A 21,072-nucleotide genomic window follows, 5' to 3' on the forward strand; every position below is an offset into this window, starting at 1 on the left:
GAGATGCAGATGCATGGAAGTTAGAAAATTCAAAGGAAAAAAGCTAATAAAAATAAACTATTTTATTACAGTAAATAATATTTTAAATGCATTTCTATCCCATGTGCAATGTAGCTAAATTACCATTACTATGGAGTCTCTAACCTTTGAATTTCATGACTTTCAGCTTGCTTAAATTCTCAGTATTATTGCTCTTTTAGCCTGGTGTTGCACATTTAATATTCATTTGCTTTTTCTTCTGGTTCAGTAAATAATTCCAAACTTTGACATATATAGTAAAGTGAGGGTGTAAGGGCTGGTAAAATGGTTAAGACTTATTATAATGAGCTTGTTTTTTTTACCTTTCTGGGCAAAGGTGATCTGGTCTGGAACACCCTAGCCCAGAGTTTACTTTAGTAGTGGTTTTCTCTTACAGATAAGTCTGTGAATCCCTTCTTTCCATCTACATTAGTAATTGTAAATGCCTCTTGCATATTTCTGGATTTAATTATCTTTTCATATGTCCAGGCCTGACTTTCCTCCTACCATTTTTTTTTTTTACAGAGGTCCTTACTATGTTTCATCAAATATTCTATCACCAAAACTTGACAAAAAGCATTGTAATATTTTTCCATTAGGAATCCTTCAATTGATCTTAAATTTAAATTTATACCTGCTTTTGCCTTTTTTCTTTCCACATGCAATGAGGGAGACCTGGGTTCAATCCCTTGGTTGGGAAGATCCCCTGGAGAAGGTTATGGCAATCCACTCCAGTATTCTTGCTGGAGAATCCTCGTGGAAAGAAGAGCCTGGGGGGCTACAGTCCATGGGGTTGCGAAGAGTCAGATGTGACTGAGAGACTAAGCACAGCACAGCATGCTCAGTCATAACATAAGACAAAGAGAAAACATCTGCTATGAAAAAAAGTTTTTCATAGAATCTAAGCTGGGGAGCCATGGTATAGAAATTTACATGACCAGCCCAGAGTTTTAAATTGTTTCAAAAGTTTTATCATTTAGGGCTCTCCTGTATCATCCTTTTGGGCTTCCCTGGTGGCTCCAAGGTAAAGAACCCTCCTGCCAACACAGGAGATGAGGGTTCAGTCCCTGGGCCAGGAAGATCCCTTGGAGAATAAAATGGCAACGCACTCCAGTATTCTTGCCTGGGAAATCCCATGGATTGAGGAGTCTGGTGGGCTACAGTCCATGGGATCACAGTGTCAGACACGACTGAGGATGTACCATCCTTTACCACCAGCACCATTTGTTAAAAGATTACCACAAGGACCGTTTCCCGTTTTCTAGACAAGGAAACTAACATTTCTTAGAAATAAGTGCCTGGTTAAAACTTGGTGATGGAAGCAAATACAGAAGAAAATTTTATCTGCTTCTCTTGGCCATGTTGCCTCCGTCTATCTTAAGGGAGAATACGAAGTACAGTATAACACAGGCAGTCTTCACTTAACTGAGAAAAGCTGTGGGGCCAGTGCACATAGTTACAGAAACATCTTAGATCAAAACTCTACAAAGCACAAACACAGAGATTTAAACTGTGTTCTGGAGCAGACAGGTTTGTAATAGCAGCTGGGCACAGCAGCACAAGGGCCACAAAGATAAAACAGGAGTAGTCGGAATCTGAGCTTTATTCAGCAACATGCGCTCACCATGATGCCGTCATTTTTCCTTCTGAGAAAAGTGCAATCTAATGGGTTACCCTCTCACTTCACAGGGGGCAGTGCCGGAATGCCTGGGGTTTGAGCTCTCCAAAGCACAGGCCTTCCAAAAATCAGGGAAGTGATTAAAAAAGCGGTTATAAAGCGATTCTAGGATCTGGGCAGAGGTTCTCTGTGGGCACTAGATAGCGTTGCGTGAGTGGGGCTGGGGCGGGCTCCAAAGGAAGAAGAGACCCTGCACTACCCAACGTGTCTGCAGGACATGGCTAAAACGTGCCTCGGAGAAGGTGGAGGAGAGTGCAACCCCGAAAGGGGCCTGCACTCTTGGGAGGGGAGAAAGCCGGCAACAGCAAAGGCAGTGCAGAGATTGAGGGGTGAAGACCAGGGACGGGCGAGGGGATTGGGTTAGGGTGGAACCGCATCCTGGAGGTAGGCAGGGGTCTCCTTGAAGACTAAGGACTAGGCCGGGACCAGGACAGCAGGGAAGTGTGAGGGAAGAACCCCTTCCTTTGGCAGCTCCCAATTCTTTTCTGTCAAAGATGGCCAAATTCCACACTGCCCTTCCCCCCTCCGCGCCTTTTCCACCGTGTAGCTCCCCGGTGCTGCAGGAGGCGGTGAGAAGGTCCGGTGAATGTGAACGTGAAAATAAAGGTGTAAGAAAGAAGAGCCCCTCCCTGGCCGCACCTCCCACCCCGCCGGCCCTTTGGGAGGTTCTTTTAGTTGAGAAGGGGGGGCTCTGCCGCTTTAAGGTGGGGAGTAGGCGTCACCTCTGGCCGGGTGACGAACTGAGGAGGGGACCTGGAGGGCGTGTCCATGCAAAGCAGGAGGTGGTGCCCGCGGTGGGCGGTTCCATAGTAAAATATTGGAGGGAGGGGCGGGGTCGAGGAGGAGAGGCTACTTGGTGGGCGGGGCTCGGGGGCGGTGCCTCTCCGGGAAGGCTGGGGAGGGGGAGGAGGAAGCGGCCGGGTTGGTACCATTATGCTCGTTCGGGAGGGGGACAAGTGACATTCCCTTGGAGGGGGGCGGGCCCTTCCCGGCGGCTGGGCCCTGCGCTGAGGTGGGGAGGGGCAGTTCCCTCTTCCCCCGCCGGGCGGGACGTCGGAGCAGCGGGGGAGGGGGCACTTCTCCGCTCGCGTCCGAGGCGGGGCCGGCGGTACCTTTCGTGGCGCGGTGCGGCTGGGGGAGGGCCGAGGGGAGGGGGAAGGGGCGGTACTGGGAGGGGGTGCCGGAAAGGGGGAGGCGCCGGCGGACAATGGAGCCTATGTGTGCCTGCGGGAGTGGGCCGGCGCCGCCGCCGCCGCTGCCGCCGCCGGGGGGAGACGCTGCGCCGCCGCTGCCGCTGGCCCCGGCCCCGGCCCCCCGGGGCTGAAAGCCGCCCGGGACCGAAGCCCCCTCCCCTACACCGCTCCTCCTGTCCCCTCCCCCACTCCTGCCTCGGGGGTAAGTGGCACCTCAGGGGGAGGGGGAGGGGGAGGGGAAGGACCGGAGCCGGGGGTGCGGGGGGGCCGGTCCGCGTCCGCGTGTTTTGAGCGGGTTTGAGGGCAGGGGTAGCCAAAGCCGCGTAGGGCTAGGGGCTGGGGTGAGGGGAGAAAAGGGGTGGGGGTCGAGGTTGTGAATTTAAGAGTTGAGTCTAGAGAAACCTGTGGGGGAAGGTTGGGGGGGGCGTCCTCTGCCCACCAGCGGTGGGGAGAGACTGAGGCGTCTCTCAGCTTTTTAGATGTTGTGTCCCAGGCGGTGCTTGGAGAGACTAAACGAGGACATGGGACAGTCCCAGGGTCCTGGGATGAAGGGACATCGTAGGGACGAGATGGAGAGCTGAATTCGAGTTGAGTTTGGTGGGGTCTGTTAGACCCAGGAGATGGATAGAGAGGTAAAGGGGAGTTTGCAGGCCAGTGACTTGTTGGAGGGTGGGGGAACCCGAAGCTAAGAGGAATGTTCCTGTAGTAAAGGGCTCCAGCAGGTGAGGTGGTGATGTCTAGGTCACTGAGTCATTGTGGGGGTCGTGGACACACCAGTGATTTCCAGAATGGAGCTGTAGTCGTTGACCTTTGGAAGTTGCAAAGACTATTAAAGATGTCACTGGTTGGTGTTGGACCAGCCTGGTGAAATGGAGATATTCTATGGAAATAAACAGCAGACTTGGTTATTATGTTCAGAGGGAAGGGCCAGAGGCCTATAATAGTGTTTCTGGGGGCCTTATGTGAAGGCTCCCAAGCCTGAAGGAGGAGGCCTGAAACCTGTCTTCCAAGGCCCTGCCTGCCTAGAGAAGAGTGACTTGGAGCCTAGACTGCAGCCCAGTTGGAGACTGATAAACTTACTAGACAAAGTAGAGAAATGGACGAAACTTTGTGTCAGTAGTGAGAGACTAAGATGGGGTAGAATTGGTGCAAAGTTAAACTTTCCTTAGGGTAAACATATTCAGATCCCTGGGCAGTAACTTTAGAGGGAAAATGAATGAGTGGCTATGTAAAGAGTTACGTTTTGATCAGTGGTGTGTAATGGAGTGTTTGTTAGCATTTAATGTGTTCAAGAACTAACTGTTCATTCTTGGGTCAGAGATTTGGACTCTTGTCCACTGTGCTGGAAGTGATGAATCAGAATTAACAGGTAGGAAGGATAAGTAGTTGCGAGTAAGGGGTAGGGGGTGCAGATGGGTATTGGTAGGTAAGACCCCTGTGTAGTATAACTTTTTACTCTTCATGGAAATTGTACAACGTGATTTTTCTGATTTTGGTTTTTGATTGGATGCTCGTGATTTGTAAAAAGGAGTTAACGTTAAGTGTGAAAAACATTACCATCCGAAGTACAGATTTAAGAAGGATCTTGCTAACTGTTGAAAAAGACCCAATCTATAAAAAACAAAAATGCATTAATAAAAGGAGCAGTTAGTTAGATGGCATAAGGATGCTTTGGGAAGTAAGGATTCCATTAATTGGTGTTTTGGGTAAAGAGGAAATTTAAGGCAAAGTTGACATAGAGATGACCTTTCATAGTTTTAGCATCTAGGATCTGATTGTATTGAACCATTAGGATATTATTTTGTAATAACAGTGTTGAATGTAAGATGATAATAGTTCCTAAACATGTGGTAGATGATAAGGAGGTCATTGAGTAAAAGATGAAGAAACAATTTCCATACTGTTCTCTTCTTATAAGGCAAGTTTTATGTAGTAACTTGGCTGTTGAGCTAAGGATTCCTGACCTCGATTCCTACATGACTAGCATAAGTGAAAAAGCACTTACGTACGTTGGAATCTATTCTATGGGATACTTTTCCCATAGCCTTCAGAAGTGTCTGGTCCTGTGAATCAAATGATCTCTAGCTTGTGGGGGGCAGGGGAAGTACAGAGGTTTCACAAGCATTGTAATCAACTAAATATTTGATGATGGTGATTTGGTTGAGCCTTGAACTTAGTATTAGAACCCTGACTTTCCCATTGACTTATATGTGACTTCAAACAAATCTCTCATATTTATTCTTCAGTTTTCCCTTTTATAAAGCGGGGTTACCACTGCCCTCATCACTCATAATGCATTGTGGCACCAAACAAGTTAATGATTATCTGCAAAGTGCCTTGGACACATCTAGGAATGAAAGTTCGTGTAGACCAACTTTTTCCTCACTTCTGAAAAATTGCTATCTCAGGAACAGACCAAATTCAGCTTCGGAAACATGCCCTGTGCTTGATCAGGAAACAAAAAGGAGTACCTTCTACCTTCTGCCTATCTGTCTGCCTTGTTCTATTGTCTGGGTTTGGAGTTTTACATGAGTTTTGAAAGGTGATACCTCTTCCTCATTTAGTGGTAAGACAGGAATAGTGATGACAATTGTAGAAATGTAGTCAACAGTCCCCATGGGAAAGTAGAACTATACATGCTTGTGAGTGCTAACCTAAGCTGAAGCTGACCCTAAATTTGTGTGACCTTGGACATGTTGCTTGTCTTCCTGGTGGTTTGCGTACATGATAAGTTGCTTCATTTGTGTCTGACTCTTTGCGACCCAATGGACTGTAGGCTGCCAGGCTCCTCTCTCCATGAGATTCTCCAAGCAGAAAGAATTTCATATCTTTCTGCTGGATATGAAATTGGAGTGGGTTGGAGTGTCATGGAGTGGGTTGCCATGCCCTCCAGGGATCGACCCCACCCAGGGATTGAACCCGTATCTCTTATCTCTCCTCCATTGGCAGGCAGATTCTTTACCACTGGCACCACCTGGGAAATCTAGTGGTTTAATTTTCATCATCTATGAAGTACTGCTGGTGGAATGACTTGTCTGTCTGCCTTGGTAACTATGTGGGGTCTATAGAAACTTTATTTGCTCTAGATCAGAAGTTCTTAATCTTCCGTGCTCCATGTTTTCCTTTGGCAGTTTAATGAAGCTTAGGACCCCTTCTGAGAATCGTGGGTTTTTTAAATGTGTAAAGTATATAAAATTACAAATGACACAGAAACAGGTATCAAAATGTTAAAACAGTTGTGATATAATAGTTTATATGTTTATCGCTCATTAAATAACAAAATGTAGCTGCAGATACTATAGTTTTGAAGTCGTGATAACAGTAATGTGATGTGAAGTGTCTTGTGGTTACTCTTGGTGACATAGTCACAGAATAGCTAATACTACTGTGGGTTGTTACCTGCATTCATTGTTGAAGGTGGTGCTAACTTTTACTTGGAAGTTAGTGAGTATGAAGATCAAAATATTCTCCAGCCAAGTTCACAGCTGCCTCCCTTCCTCTGAGTCTTTCTACAGACCACTTAGGAGGTCGTGGATACCCGGATAAGAGCTCCTGCTATAGACCAGCTGATTTTTGAAAGGTCAATTATCTTATGGCCACTCGCCTTATAAGCCTCAATATCTTCATGCTAAGAACAAGAGCATAGAGAAGATATGAAATAAACGTCTATTTTGCATCCTGTGATAACTGTTCTTGGTTGAGGAGAAAGTTAAAGCCGATGACTAGGATGAGGCTTTTGTGTCTGATGGATTTTGCTTTTCTAGGCTTCCCAGTGTTCAGTGGGACAGATGTGGGCTAGAGTGCTCCAGCTTCTTGCATTTTGAGTTTTAGTGGTTTTGCCTGCCTTCTCCATTTTTGACCTAATTTTTTTCTTACTGTTCTTTCTTCCAGATATTGTTTTGGTCACGGAGCCTTGGGGAATGGTGGTTTTCTTTGCTGTTGGTGTGATGGGGTATGAACTTTTCCATTCTTCTCATTCCTGTAGGACTGAATGTGGGACTAGCTGGTGTCACTCCACTTTGACCTAAAAATTCCTTTCTGTTTGGGAGGCACAGATCGCTGTGTCCCAATGTTAGAAGAGAGAGCAAGTTGGACATCTTGAAAGGTAAAGAGCCCAATTATGAACATGTAACTTCTGTTATTCAGTCAGTGTATTTTGGATTTTGTTTCTGCTTCTGTAGGGTGTCTTGTAAGTTAAAACTATATTTGTTCATTATTGTAGCAGTTCCCAAGGCAGTGGTCATCAAGTTAAATGCACGTCATAGCTGTAAGTGCAGTTACCTTGTACTTTTCTGTGAACAGGGACTTCTGCAGTAACTTATTTCCTAGGAAAGACAGATGGTGAAAAATTGAACAGGTATTTATCGTGTCATCATTGCTATGTGGGGATGCGAAGCAGAAGTAACCGTACACAAGCCCCCCGCTCATTATCATACACAGATCAACTAGCATTTATTGAGTTTCTTCTTTGGTGCGCTGAGATGATGACCTTTTCCTCAGGAGGTTCCCTGGCTGTACATAACAAGGATACAATTCTCAAAGTGTTTTAAAAGTGTCAGGAATATAATGCTGTGGGGCCATGGAGGGCATTCCTGGGGATGGTTTGGAATCAAGGAAAGTTTCACAAAGAAGGGACATTTGTGCTGAAGTTTTACTTTGGGTAGCCATTATTCTAAAGGGTGATAGATAATGTTCATTTTTTATTAGTTACATTTTATCAGAACCCTTGAGCTTGATACAAATTTATTTGCTTGCTTAAAGTTTGTTAGCTTGAAGGACATTAGATGAGTTTTTACCCTTTGAGTATGAAAACATATCTTAGCATTTTGTTAGGACCAAGGTTTTCTACATAAGACTATAGTATAGTGTTCTTTCCTCCACATATTTGGGAAAGATTGGTTCTTCCTATTGTGTACTTACTGAGAAGGAAGCCTTTTAGTAGCTGGTATGCCAGAACTTAAGAATGAGCTCGGAATGGAATCCCAGGGCCTTTTATTTCCACATTCTAAGTTTGATACTATGCCTTTTATGGCGTAGTGGTCATAGCATAGAAATGAAATTTGTTAAACATGACATACTTGTAATAAACTTGACTTCTTAGAGCAGGAGAGTGGGAAAGGATCATTGGAAAAGTTGAAATTGGAATTGTAGAGGTGATTCTGAGCTTCACAGCAACCTTATAGAATCTCCTTTTAAAGATTCCTGAGAAATTTGGCCTTAGGACAGTCTGGAACTTGGTTTTTCCCTGCCATTTCAAAACTATAAATTCTGGGTGAAGGGGGAGGCTCAGCATTATCATTGTAGTTACAAGGACTAATGTTGGAAGTAGTTCTGCCTCCTGAGTTACTTCGTGTTTTACCAATTTACCTAGCTCAACTTGGTATAGCATTTTATACACAGTAGGCTCTCAAGCAAAGGAGATCTTGTGGCCCTGTCGTTCAGTCATATGTTCTCCCAAAAGTGTGTGAAAGTAAATTTCCTTGCTGAATGCTTGCCATGTAAAGTTACAGTTGAGAGTAGGGAGGAACTGTAGGGTATGCACTTTGTGAATTCAAAAGTGTGTCTGGAATTTTGTCTCTTTCACCTTTACAGTCAGCTCTCAATTCTCTGTACTAATTAGGAATGGGAAGAAGCAAAAATGTGAGGTTTTTTTTCCTACTAAATATTCAGAAAAGTAGACAAATCGATTTTCTTTGCCCTTAATTTTCCAGTCTCTGAAAAGAAAATATGCACTTTGGAAGGAGGGAAAGTTACAAGGGTCTTGAGGTATCTGCAGGTTGGATGATATGCCCTGAAATAATTGGAAGCTGATGCTGTTTACATGGGAGATGACAACTTCCTCTTAAACTAATACTCTGTAGATAGGAAGCCGGGTCTTCGAATAGTAACTAAGTGGCACTGATGATTTTGTTTTCCTTCCTTAGAAACTCTTCTTTCCTTTATCCTTATCCAGGTGAGGGTCACCTCTGAGACAGGGGTTCCTGGACTCCCCAAGCTCCCCACCTCCAGGATGAGCACTGCCTTATCGTGACCCTTGGGGTTTTGGTGAGTAGCCTGATGGAGGGATGGGGACCCTAGAAAGCAGGCCTGGTTTAGGGAAAAGCTTCAACTTTCATTCAACAAATACTTCTTGAGCAAATGGCATGTATCCGATACTATAGCAAGTACTAGGAATACAAGGATGAATAAGTCAGCCTTGATCCTTTACAGATCCTCCTACCTTCATGGAGCCTAGCATGACAGATGAATGTTAATGCAAATGACCACATAATTATACAACAGGAGAAATGCTGTGAAGGAAAAACATAGGATGCTATGAAAAGAATGTAGTGGAGCATTTCGTCTAGAGTAGTGGCTTTACGGTATTGTTTATCTCTGAAGAAGAAACAGTGAAACTGAGATTTTCTTCACTCAGCAAAAATATTCAAACTTGACATGGGAAGGTTAGGGGTGAGGGAGAGAGGTGTCAGGAATGACTCCAAATTTCTGGCATGAGCAGCTGGGTGGATAAAGGTGCCATTTACTAAAATGTAGAAAGCTGAAGGGGAAATACGTTGGGGAGGGAGGCTATATAGGGATGAAGAATTCATCTTTGACCTTGTTAGGTTTCAGACTTCTAGTGGGATGCCAAGTTGGCAGCTGTGTATACAGGTCAGCAGAGCAGAAGCTGAGCTGGATGGAAATTTGGGAGTTCTTGGCATGGAAAGAACTTACAGAATGAGAAGAGAAGACGACCCGGGGTAGAGCTGTGAGGAACTTGAAATTGTAGAGATTGGGTAGAGAAGGGGTCAGCAAAGGAAGCAGATGAAGAGTGACTTGAGAGGAAGGAGGAAGACTGGAAAAGTGTGGTATTATAGAAGCCAAGAGAGAGGAGTTTCAAGGAGTGCTCAACCAGCATAGTCTACGAGATAGAGTACAATGAGGTTAGAAAAGTGGTCAGTGGTGACCTTAACAAAAGCCATGGTTTTTGTGATCTGTGGATAGAAGTTGGTTTAAGATGGTTAAAGGGTGAATGGCAGGTAAGGAAATGAAGACTGTGTCTTGTCAACTCTATAAAGAAACTTGACTTCAAAGGGGAATAGAATGCCAGTTTTGTTTTGCTTTATCATTATTATTTCATCTGGAAGGTAGAATAGCATGTCTGAAAGCTGATTGGAAATATCCAGGAGATGCAGGACGTAGAAGGGTGGTCATGGAAGAGAGTGAGTACTCAGTCAGCTGAAAGGGATGGGGCTAGACTGTGGTAGGACTAACCTTTGGGGAAAAAGTGGGCTTTTTTTTTTTTTTTTTGATTGCAGTAATAGAGAAAAAAGAAGGGATAGGCAATGATAAAAAGAAGTTTGAAGATTTGGTGGTAAGGAGTCCTGCCTGGTGACTTCTCTTTTCCCTGTTAAGTCCTGGGCAAGGCCATGCGCTGTGAGAGGAAGACGATGGTTGGCAATGGTGAAGGTATGAAATGCCATTGGGCAGGACAGGTGAGTGAGCTTGCTAGAGGATGGTAGAAGTCATGGTACTAGTTTACATAAATGCTTCTGTTGTGCTGCTAAGCATTTTCTGTGTGCTGGCTCACCTTGTCCACCAAGTCCACGCTTTTCACAAAGTACTGCAGTGATGAAGAGTACAGCCTGAGTGTCTGGCTGACCTCCAGCTCCACCACTTAACTAGGGTGTGACCAACTTACTTGGGCAAATTACGTACTGTTCCAAGAGCCTCAGTTTCCTCATCTCTGAAACAGGGATAGGATATATATATATGGGTATAACTGATTCACTTGGCCCTGTACTTGAATCTAACAGAGCATAGTGAATCAACTATACTGCAAAAAAAAAAAAAGTCAAAAAGAAAGAAAAAATAATAAAATAGGGATAGTAATGGGACCTGCCTTCTGCAGTTGTTATGAATGAGTTAATATGTATGGAGAGCGCTTATAAGAGTACCTGATGTACAGTTAGTAAATATTTTAAGTATTATTTACAGAGAAAAGAAAGAAACATTCTATAAGCAGATCTTAGAAGATTTAGTTATATTGGGGAAATATCTCTCTCTGGCTAAAATTAACCATTCTAAGGAAGATCTCTTTTTCCTGAAAGGTAAACAGTTGAGCACTAAACTGAACACGCAGGAGCTGAAAGAGTTGCATTTTATTCTTTAGGGTTATCTGATAAGATACTTGGCAGATTTCTTGCTCAGTTGTTTTTGGTGTCAGATAGGCTAAAACTAGGATGACCTATTTCAACAACTCCTTTGGATTAAGGGTGAAAACAGCTGGATTTTATTCCCATCTCTAGTGAGCCCATACACTTATTTCAACCTTCTGTGTTGTTTCTCTACTCATAAAGTAATGGCAAGGAGGTGGCTTAGAGGAAAGAGCAGGTCAGGGAGCACTGATTGGAAACCTGGGAGAAGGCATTCACGCCCATGTGCTCCATCCGTTCATCTATAAAATGCCATTGATCACGGTATAGTGAGTTTAAGAAACTGTATGTGGAAATACTTTGAAAATAAGTATTTTCTGTTTACATTATTATTATTTAGAAGTAATCTTTGCTACCAGCTCATCAGAAATACCTGGCAGACTGAGTTGATTTGGTACGTTTAATGTTTAGAGTTTCTTTAGAAGGAGTGTAACACAAGTGCCAGGCATTTCTGCTCTGTAACTCACCTAGTATCTAACCACATTCTTAGTACATTATATTGAGTATTATAGAAAAACCAAAGAAATTTAAAACAAAGTTCTTGTCTTCAAAGAGCATAGTCTTCAGAGGGAGGTAAATCATACACATGGGACTATTCAGTTTGACACATGATTGGAGTGCTCAAATGTATGATATAGACAGAAAGTACCAAAAGGGACTGTACGGGTGGTAACTTCTTTTCTTTTCCTGAGCTAAGTGTTTTCTGTTGGCTTTGTCCATGGAAGATTCATTGACTACTTCTGTTTTACCGGTGATTCCTGATGTTTAGTGAGAGGTACAGTATGGTTTATGATCATATATTATGTTGAGCTTCACAGCAATAATCAGTTTTAGAATCTAAATTGGGGGGAGGGAGCTAAAGGTGGTAGGGAATAAACATACACCCCTAAATATAATTGAGACTCAATTATAGGATGCTTTTTCCTAAGGTCAGTGTAGAAATATTCTATAGCATTTTACTCGTTTTTTTCCCTGCCTTCTTCATTTAAAAGAAAAAAAATGTGATTGTGTATACTCAGAACATCCATAAATTCCTCTCATGGGCTCAGGTAAAATAGTTGGGACTATTTCTAAATGAGGAAATAGACATTTAATACTTGACAATGATCATACTCATTGCTGATTCCTAGAATATAAGGATTTCTCCCAGTTTTAGTCCCGTTCTTGAACCTCTTATAGTGTATGTAACACCGAAGCGACTTCTAACTCCTTTTGATTCCTTAGCCTTTAATCCTGCATCTAATATTCTCCTTCAGTCCTATACCTCATCAGTAAAGATAGCAGGAGGAAGGGAGGTAAGGGGACCATGGTTACCAAAAAAAATCACATTGGAACTGCCCTGGAAGAAGCAGTGACTGAAAGTGTATCTTGGTTTTCCCTGAACCAGTTTAGGTTTCTCTAAATAAAGGGCTTTCCCATTTGTTCTCTTACTAGGTTGGGGAATATTTTTTTGACCTTTATGCTTCAAATTAGCCTTGCAAATTGGCTCAAAAAATATCTTAGTCTTCAAAGATGTTCTTTCACCTCCGCATTATGGATCATTCCCTTGCTTACCCATGCCTACAGCTCCTGTCATTAAGCAGTGAGAACACAGGACACATACTCAGCATAATTTAATAGAAAGATCATAGAAATCAGGGGGCAGAACTGATTGTATTTGGTATTGGCTCAATAGTTGATTTCAGAAGTACCTCCTTTAATGTCTTCCCCACCCTGAGGCCCTGAGAATATAAACAGAGAGTAATTTGTTTCATGGTTTGAAATTGGGATGGGTTTGTTACATTTCAGTGCCATCAGAGGTGAAGCACCAGATAGTTGCTATGGATTTGGAGTACCCAGTGGTTTCAGAGCATTGTTTCAAAGAAAGAAAAACCCAAGTTTTTGAGGGTTTTGTATTTAGAAGTAGAGAAATGTAAGGGAGAATACACAGCTAAAGATAAAAATGTTTTTCTCATCTGCTTACAAACGCCTGGTATATGATGCTTGGGTGGGAGGCTTGTATGCCTGGCAGAAAGTTTAAGTCACTCTTCCGCTGTTTAGCACTAGAGCCTTTTGGCCAGAATATGAACATCGCCCTTTCCTTTCACCCTGAGGAAAGCTGAGGAACCATCTGCCTCTGCACTGTTGAGGTGGGGCTTTAGCCTTGGTCCTGCTATAAGGGTGTTGGATGTCTCTGTTTCTGTTCCCAGTGTGCCCTGGAGATGCGAGATTTTCCTTTGGCAGCCGGAGGCACACACCCAGAGAATGCTGGAGCCGCAAGGGGACAGGACCCACTTCCACAGCGGAGAAAAACAAAGAGGAAAAAGGCGTGCAGGCAGTCAGCGCTAAGGGACGCAGCCAGCACGCAGTGGGCCCCTGCCACTGCCCCCAGCAGCCGTTTCTGCTGCAGCCCGAGAGGAACTCGGTGAGCCCGTCCCTGTTTGTGGCTGCAAGCTCAGGATTTCAATCAATGCATTCCAGTAACCCTAAAGTGAGGAACTCTCCGTCAGGAAACACACAGAGGTGAGGCCTAGGGCCTGGCCCAGCTGCGCCTTGGGGACATCATAGTGGACCCAGAACATTCACTGGTGGAACAGTATGTTGAATCATGAGACCCAAATGGGAAGAGAAAAAGACTCAAGTAAACAGTGATAGAATAGTGAGTCAGAGTTTAGGTTAGCGTCCTCCTCTTATTCATTTGTCCATCGTTACCTAACTGCTCCTCATTATAGCCCCCCTCCTCAACAAAACATTAAGAACCATCCAGTACAGTGTGCTAAACTTGGCAAATGAAACTTGGAAGGAGGAGACCTGGAATGTTCAGGAGGCCTAAAGGCCTACAGCTAAAACACCAGCCCTTGACCCCCACTGTGAAGCTTTCTCCTCTGTTCTACAACATTGATATCTTAAAAGAATTTCTTCCTCCTCCCCTGGAGGCAGTGGTTAGTGTGTCTGCTCTGGTGTGATACTTCTTATTTGGTGATTAGTGTCCTGGAGGGTTTCCCCAACCTGCCAGTCACCAGCGGGTTTCCTCACACTCTCCCAGACCTGCTGGTAGTTTCCAGCAGGGAAGCCAGCCTCTTGTTACAGCTGTTCCTTGTTCATCAGCCGAGGGGTGGGTAGTATTTTGATCTTAACGATGTCTGTTTGTTTACTCTGAGCTAGTCTTAGTGTGAGAGTCATTTCTCTATGTACATAGAAACCGTTGTCCTTTATTGACAGAAGCCCTAGCGATGGGTCCCCATGTGACTCTAGGGTTACCGAGACGAGGCAGGCCACTCTGCCCAAATCCTCCTCTCTGTTGAGAGCTCTGAGATGAGAATGGGGAGAAGAGAACAAGCAAGCGGCTTAAGTGAAAGGTGGGGTGGTTACTTAGCTGTCTGGGTCTCCCTGACGTGTGATAGGAATCAGACCTCTTTGATTTGCGCTGCCCAGTGCTGTCTGGTGTCTGATTTCCCTTTGTTATTTGTCTCTTCCAGTAGCCCTAAGTCAAAGCAGGAGGTGATGGTCCGTCCCCCTACAGTGATGTCCCCATCTGGAAACCCCCAGCTGGATTCCAAATTCTCCAATCAGGGTAAACAGGGGGGCTCAACCAGCCAATCCCAGCCATCCCCCTGTGACTCCAAGAGTGGGGGCCATACCCCTAAAGCACTCCCTGGCCCAGGTGGGAGCATGGGGCTGAAGAATGGGGCTGGAAATGGTGCCAAGGGCAAGGGGAAAAGGGAGCGAAGTATTTCCGCCGACTCCTTTGATCAGAGAGATCCTGGGACTCCAAACGATGACTCTGACATGAAAGGTATGTCTATAAGATCTTTGAGACTCAGAGGGAAGTAGGTATTCCTGAGGGAGGGCCTCTGACATGGACGGATGCCGGAGAGCCTAATAGTAGCCAAGTGGGGAGAGCAGGAATCGGATCCAGGAGTTCTCGGAGTTTCAGATGGAACTCCTTCTGGTCATTTTCCTATGAACTTAAGAATAGTTTGGAGTGACCTTGTTGAGTTCTTGCCCTTGAGGATGCAAGTGTTTGAGGATGCTGCATGACCCCAACCATGTACTCATGGATGTTTCTAGTCTCTGTGCCTTTGTGTACTTGAGTGTCAAGCCAGTAGCTCCAGTTTGTCTATGCCAGAGCCCATACTGGAGCGGTTTTTCTGACAACTCTTCCTCTTCATGAAATTAGTCCTTCAGGACTTGGGTTGCATGCGCTCTGGCTGCCATTTTGCCAGTTGTAGGTCAAGAGGCTGCCCTGGCACAAGTCCAGATTTGTCCCTGCCAGTGTCACCATGGCGGGAATGAGGGGCTCCATGTGGTAGAGATCCAGGAGGTGCCACAGTGGAGTCAGCCAAGAAGGGGATGGGACCCATGGCTATGCTCACTTAGTGTAAAATAAAACATCTTAACTGTAGGCCAGAATGTGAAACTAATACTCAAGGAGTGGAACGGTGACTCCCCAACCCAAATTTGAAATGAGTGCCTGGGTAATTGTTCCCCTGTCTTTCATTTCTTCTTCAGGTTGTTTGTTGGAGGCCTGTTTTGAGCACCAGCACTACGCTGGGTGCTGGGGGTGCCATGGTCAGCAGAACCGAAACAGTTGCTATCCTCAAGGGTTTAAATGCACCTAGATAGCAGATCATTTAAAAAATTACAATAATATTTGATAAATGCTGAAGTAAGGGAAATTAGGGGGCTATGGGTCTAACTAGCAGGGACATCTAGCCCAGGAGGTTCCAAAAGGTTTCCAGGAAGGAGGGACATTTATGCTAATATCTAAACCCTCGTGCTCAGACGGTAAAGATTCTGCCTGCAGTGCAGGAGACCTGGGTTCAATCCTTGGGTCGGGAATATCCCCTGGAGAAGAGAATGGCTACCCACTCCAGTATTCTTGCCTGGAGAATTCCAGGGACAGAGGAGCCTGGCAGGCTACAGTCCATGAGGTCACATAGGACTGAGCAACTAACATTTTCACACTTTTCAAAGAATGTGTAGTAGAGCAGTAAGGATGTGGGGAAGAGCGCTTTGTACTTAGTCATTTAAATGGGAGAAGTATATTTGTATTTTTATGAATAGAAGAATTTCCTCTTAACAAGATACTTCCTCCTTGAAATTTTCAAGGTGTTTGCATTATGATGCTGTAAATGCTGGCAGAAAAAAGAAAGCTTTATACTTTCTATAAGATGAACCTTCTTTTTATTTTTTAGAATGTAATTCTGCTGACCACATAAAGTCCCAGGATCCCCAGCACACGCCACACTCGATGACCCCATCAAATGCTACAGCCCCCAGGCCTTCCACCCCTTCCCATGGCCAGACTACTGCCCCAGAGCCCACACCTGCTCAGAAGACTCCTGCCAAAGTGGTCTATGTGTTTTCTACTGAGATGGCTAATAAGTAAGTTCATGGCTGTGTCTTGATGCTGGTGTGGGTTTTGTGTTTGGGCATCTAAATTTTTATTCCCTTTGAAGAGACCTTTTTTTTGCCCACTTGTATTATTACTTAAGGTTAACACTACAGAAAGCGGTAAAATAAAATATAAACCCCCTACTCCCCTTCTCCCAGAGGCAACCATTGGTGGTAGTTCCTTGGCTTTCCTTCCAGAGAAACTTTTTAGGCTTATACATATAGATGTATATATACTTCTTTAAACAGGAAAAGGATCGATGGCACAGTACACACTTTTCTGCAACTCAGTATTCTTTTTAAAATGGCATACATAAGTAATACATGTCCATTTTAGAATAATTAGGAAATGTATCTCAAGAATTTACAGAAATAACTTATGAATGTTTTGGTACATGTTTCTAGTAGACAGATGCATCATTGGATATTTGTTTATTTAAAATGTGAATATACACTACATAGTTTTCTGACTTTTTTCATCTAACGTATTTAAAATTAAGACATAGAGTGAATCTTGGCAACCTTAAATTATGATAAGGTGTGAGAATTCATTTTACCCTTCTTGGGTTGGGATTTTGAACTAGGATTCTCTATAAAACACCTACTAGAGTGGATGGATTTAAAGGAAAAATCCCTGGGGTTTTTTAATGCCTCTTTTGAGATTTGCTAATGGCTATTTTTAAATTTCAGAGGAGTTACAGTAAATGACAGACAAGTAATGAAAACCTTTTTATCTTGATTTCTTCTCACTGGGCATTGCTGGTGGTTCTTTATACTTCTTCCTCTCTCATACCAGTTCCATCTGGGGTTAAAATGCTTTAGAATTTCAGTTAGTGAAATAGAAACGTCCTAGTGTGTGCATCTCTTCTCTCTTTGTAGGGCTGCAGAAGCCGTATTGAAGGGCCAGGTTGAAACTATCGTCTCTTTCCACATCCAGAACATCTCTAACAGCAAGACAGAGAGAAGCACAGCCCCTCTGGTATGTCGTCTTAGAAGTGGAATAATGGTTTAAAGGTTATAAGGTGACTAAAGGTGGGAGATGATGAGTTCACTGATAGTCTTTTTTTCCTTCTTCCAGTTCTGAGATGTAGTTGATGGATAGCACTGTATAAGTTAAAGTGTACAGCCAACTATACTGTATATACTTTAACTCATATACATTACGAAATGATTATCATCATCTCATATACATATAAAAATTAAGACAAAAAATTTTGTTTTGTCTTGTGATGAGAACTCTTAGGTGTACTTTCTTAATTTTTATGTAGAACATACAGCAACATTAATTATTTATCGTGTTATACATTACATTCCTAGTACTTACTTATCCTATAACTAGAAGTTTATACCTTTTTGCTGCCCTCCTCCAGTCCCCTTTCCCCTAGTCCCCCCACTTCTGGTAATCACAGATCTAATCTGTTTTTCTGTGAGTTTGTTTGTGACGTTTAACTGACCTATACTGTGTTAGTTTGTGGTATACAACATAGTGAAATGATATTTCTATACATTTCAAAGTGATCACCATAAGTCTAGTCACCATGTATCACTGTATAAAGATATCACACAATTATTGACTATATCCCCCACACTGTACATTTCACGCCTATTATTCATTTATTAATTGTACTCTTAATTTCCATCACCTGTTTATGTCCTCCTCCCATGGCCTCCCTCCTCTTTAAATGACCTGTTTGTTCTCTATATCTGTGACTCTGTTCCTGTTTAGTTATGTTTAACCATTTGCTTTGTTTTTTTAAGATTCCACATGTTTGTCTTTCTCTGACTTATTTCATTTAGCACAATACCCTCTAGGTCCATCCATCTTTTTGAAAATGGCAAGGTTTCATTCTTTTTTAATGGCTAAGTAATACACCATTGTGTGTGTGTGTGTGTGTGTGTGTGTGTGTGTGTACCATATAGTCTTTATTCATCTATTAATGGGCACTTAGGTTGCTTCCATATCTTGGCTATTGTAAATAATGCTGCAGTGAACAACATAAGGGTACAGATATCTTTTCTAATTGGTGTTTTTGTTTTCCTCGGATAAATAGCCAGGAGTGAACTTGCTGGATTATATGTTAGTTGTATTTGTAATTCTTTGTGGAATCTCCACACTGTTTTCCATAGTGCCTACACGAGTATACATCCCCACCAACAATCCACGAGGGTTCAGTAGGGAGACAGTCTTGGTATCAGCTACATTTTGAGCATTTAACCTAGTTGTGTAGTTTTAGGCACATCACACTGGCCTTTTCTGCTAGCATGCTGATATATTGGTGAATTCCTAGAAGAGAAGAGGTGCAAAATAAAAAAAGGAGACATATGGATATCTTAGGATTTCCTTAATGTGGCCCTCTCTGGGAAATTCTGAATTCAGACCCTGCATACACAGCAGAATTAAAAAAAAATAACAGATACTCTTGAGTTACTTAAAGAACAGAGGAAAAACAGCAGTTAAGGGTGGACAGTGGTTTCCTATAGACGGTGACAGAAGAAACAGTTTACTCCCGTCCTACGGGACTGGAGTGCATGCTGCTGATGCCACAGTTAGAGTCTCAGTGACTTTCAGAATGTTTCTTAACTTATTTCAGAGTGAGAGAACCATTGAATGTTTTTAATTTCTTGATATTTTCAAAATTATAGTTAGTGTTTGTTTCCTCTCTGGAATGTAAGCGCCTGCTGTAAACTACATTAGAACATGCCTGCAGTGGTTGTTTCAATATATGTAGGGTCTCACATTCCAGACGGTATTTCTTGTGTCTCAGATTGTCAAGGCATTGCACCCCGTGCTGTGAGAACACTGGAGGTTAAAGACACAATCCCTGCTTTCAGGAAGCATGAAGTATAAAACTGGGATGAGTCTGAAACATGGGGAAAGTGAAATGACTGAAGTGAAAATTCAGTACAGAATAGATGACATTTTGTCCATGTTATATGAGAACTTAGGATGCCTCCCCATGACATAGCAGGGCTTGGGCTTTCCCAGACCAAGCAAAGGAATTGCATGTCTCTTTGTATCTCCACTACTCAAGGGAAGAAGACGTGTATATATAATATTTAAGTGTATATATTTTAAATTTATACTTTAGAAGTATTTATATTTTATATTGTTCTGGAATATATAGGGCACAATTGCAGCTCAAACCGGTGTTTTATTGACTTAATGACAGATCTTCATACAGTTTTTACCTCCACCTCCTCTAGTACTAACATGAAATCAGAAGAGGAGTTAAGGAGGGTATTGGGAACAGTCCAGTCACCATCACTCCAAATCTAAAATAAAAAGAGTGGCACTAAACCATTTCTTCTGTCACAGTCACCCTTATAGGAAAGGAGTGTCCACCCTTAACACAAAACACAGCCTGGCCAGCAAAAGCAAATGTGAACTGGCTCTGGAGAGAAAATTAAGGTGACCTCCAGACTCCAGTAAAATAGTCAGAGATACTGAGGACACTGTGACGTCCAGAGTCATCTAGGTTCAGCCAATCTGCCCCACCTCAGTCTGGGTCTGCAGGCATAGATGCATGGAGAATACCAGCTAGTGGAGCATTTACATACATGTCCACAGAATGTGAGCTGTTTGTGTTCAGGGATACATGTAATGATTTCTGTACAAATTTGTACCTTGAGAAACATTCCAGAGAGTAGGTGGGGATGTAAGTAAGAGCCTTAGGGGTTTGGAAATACAGACTGGATTAAGTGAACAGGTAGAAGGAAGTGAACATCAAAAAGGGATCCTGCAGCTCTCGAGATCCCTTGATGGAGTGGTAGGCTGGGCCCTTCTGTTCTTCAGTACCGCCCTTCTCTAGTACCCGAACCTCCAGCAGGGCCAAGGCATAGATGCAGAACATTTTATATCCCTCTTCCAAACACTGACATCATCCATGTCACCTCTTACAGGTGAGCCTGCCTTTATCCAGGACTTAAATGTAGCATTGGTACTTAATAAATAATAATAAAACACTCATCCAGCCTGTAGAAAGGGCCATGTGCTGTCTGTTGGAAAGAACAGATCAAGAGACACCACAAGCTAGCCTCAGATTTCTCCACAGATGTTTCTTGCCTACAGATTATCTTACTGCAGTTAATGTGCAAGTTCTTATCAAATATTGAATCAGTGATCACAAACTGAAAACAGAAATCGGAGCTGTCAGGCCCCTTGGAAACTAAAGGAGAGGAGTGCTTCACTAGCCGCCGGGCCAGGGCAGACAGTGAAGTGGAGCGGCCTCACCTGCTGCCTCTGGCTGGTAGAGTACTGAACTGGAGTGACAGGGACTTTCTTTTTCAGTTGAAAACGTCAGACTCTTTGATTGACAGGGAGAAGTCTACATACCCATTTATACTTTCAGGGAAAGAAAAAGGTGTTAGGTACAGCCTCCCACATACCAAGAAACTAATCTCTCCCTGAATCAGAAACACATAGTAGACATGTGATATCAAACCTGTTCCTCGAAATAGATACTCAGATGTATTCACTCCAGCAGAGTGGCTTTCCCTTGGCATGCTTATAAAGTTATTGAAACCTAATCTTCAGCTTGGGAAAGAGGATACTGTTTGACAGTAAAATGTGAGGGAAGAAATCCGAATGTCTTCATGTCCATGGGGTTTGTAC

General features: G+C 43.3%; 1 protein-coding gene across 3 annotated transcripts in view; it reads left to right on the forward strand.

The window, feature by feature from the left end:
* BCL9 (B-cell CLL/lymphoma 9) overlaps positions 1-21,072 on the forward strand; it is a 95,408-nt gene that overhangs the window by 67,376 nt on the left and 6,960 nt on the right. The window contains exons 1-7 of one of the 3 annotated variants that reach the window (XM_018046003.1): positions 2,999-3,091; positions 6,875-6,994; positions 8,843-8,934; positions 13,274-13,586; positions 14,543-14,859; positions 16,262-16,451; positions 17,340-17,439. In XM_018046003.1, coding sequence (XP_017901492.1) covers positions 13,534-13,586; positions 14,543-14,859; positions 16,262-16,451; positions 17,340-17,439 — 660 coding nt within the window. In that variant the 5' untranslated portion in view covers positions 2,999-3,091; positions 6,875-6,994; positions 8,843-8,934; positions 13,274-13,533. Of the gene's footprint in view, positions 1-2,998; positions 3,092-6,874; positions 6,995-8,842; positions 8,935-13,273; positions 13,587-14,542; positions 14,860-16,261; positions 16,452-17,339; positions 17,440-21,072 lie in introns of those variants that run through there. The other 2 variants (XM_018046002.1, XM_018046004.1) reach the window with 2 other exon arrangements.

This window comes from Capra hircus, chromosome 3 (genome assembly GCF_001704415.2).
Source record: "Capra hircus breed San Clemente chromosome 3, ASM170441v1, whole genome shotgun sequence".
Classification (NCBI taxonomy): Eukaryota; Metazoa; Chordata; class Mammalia; order Artiodactyla; family Bovidae; genus Capra; species Capra hircus.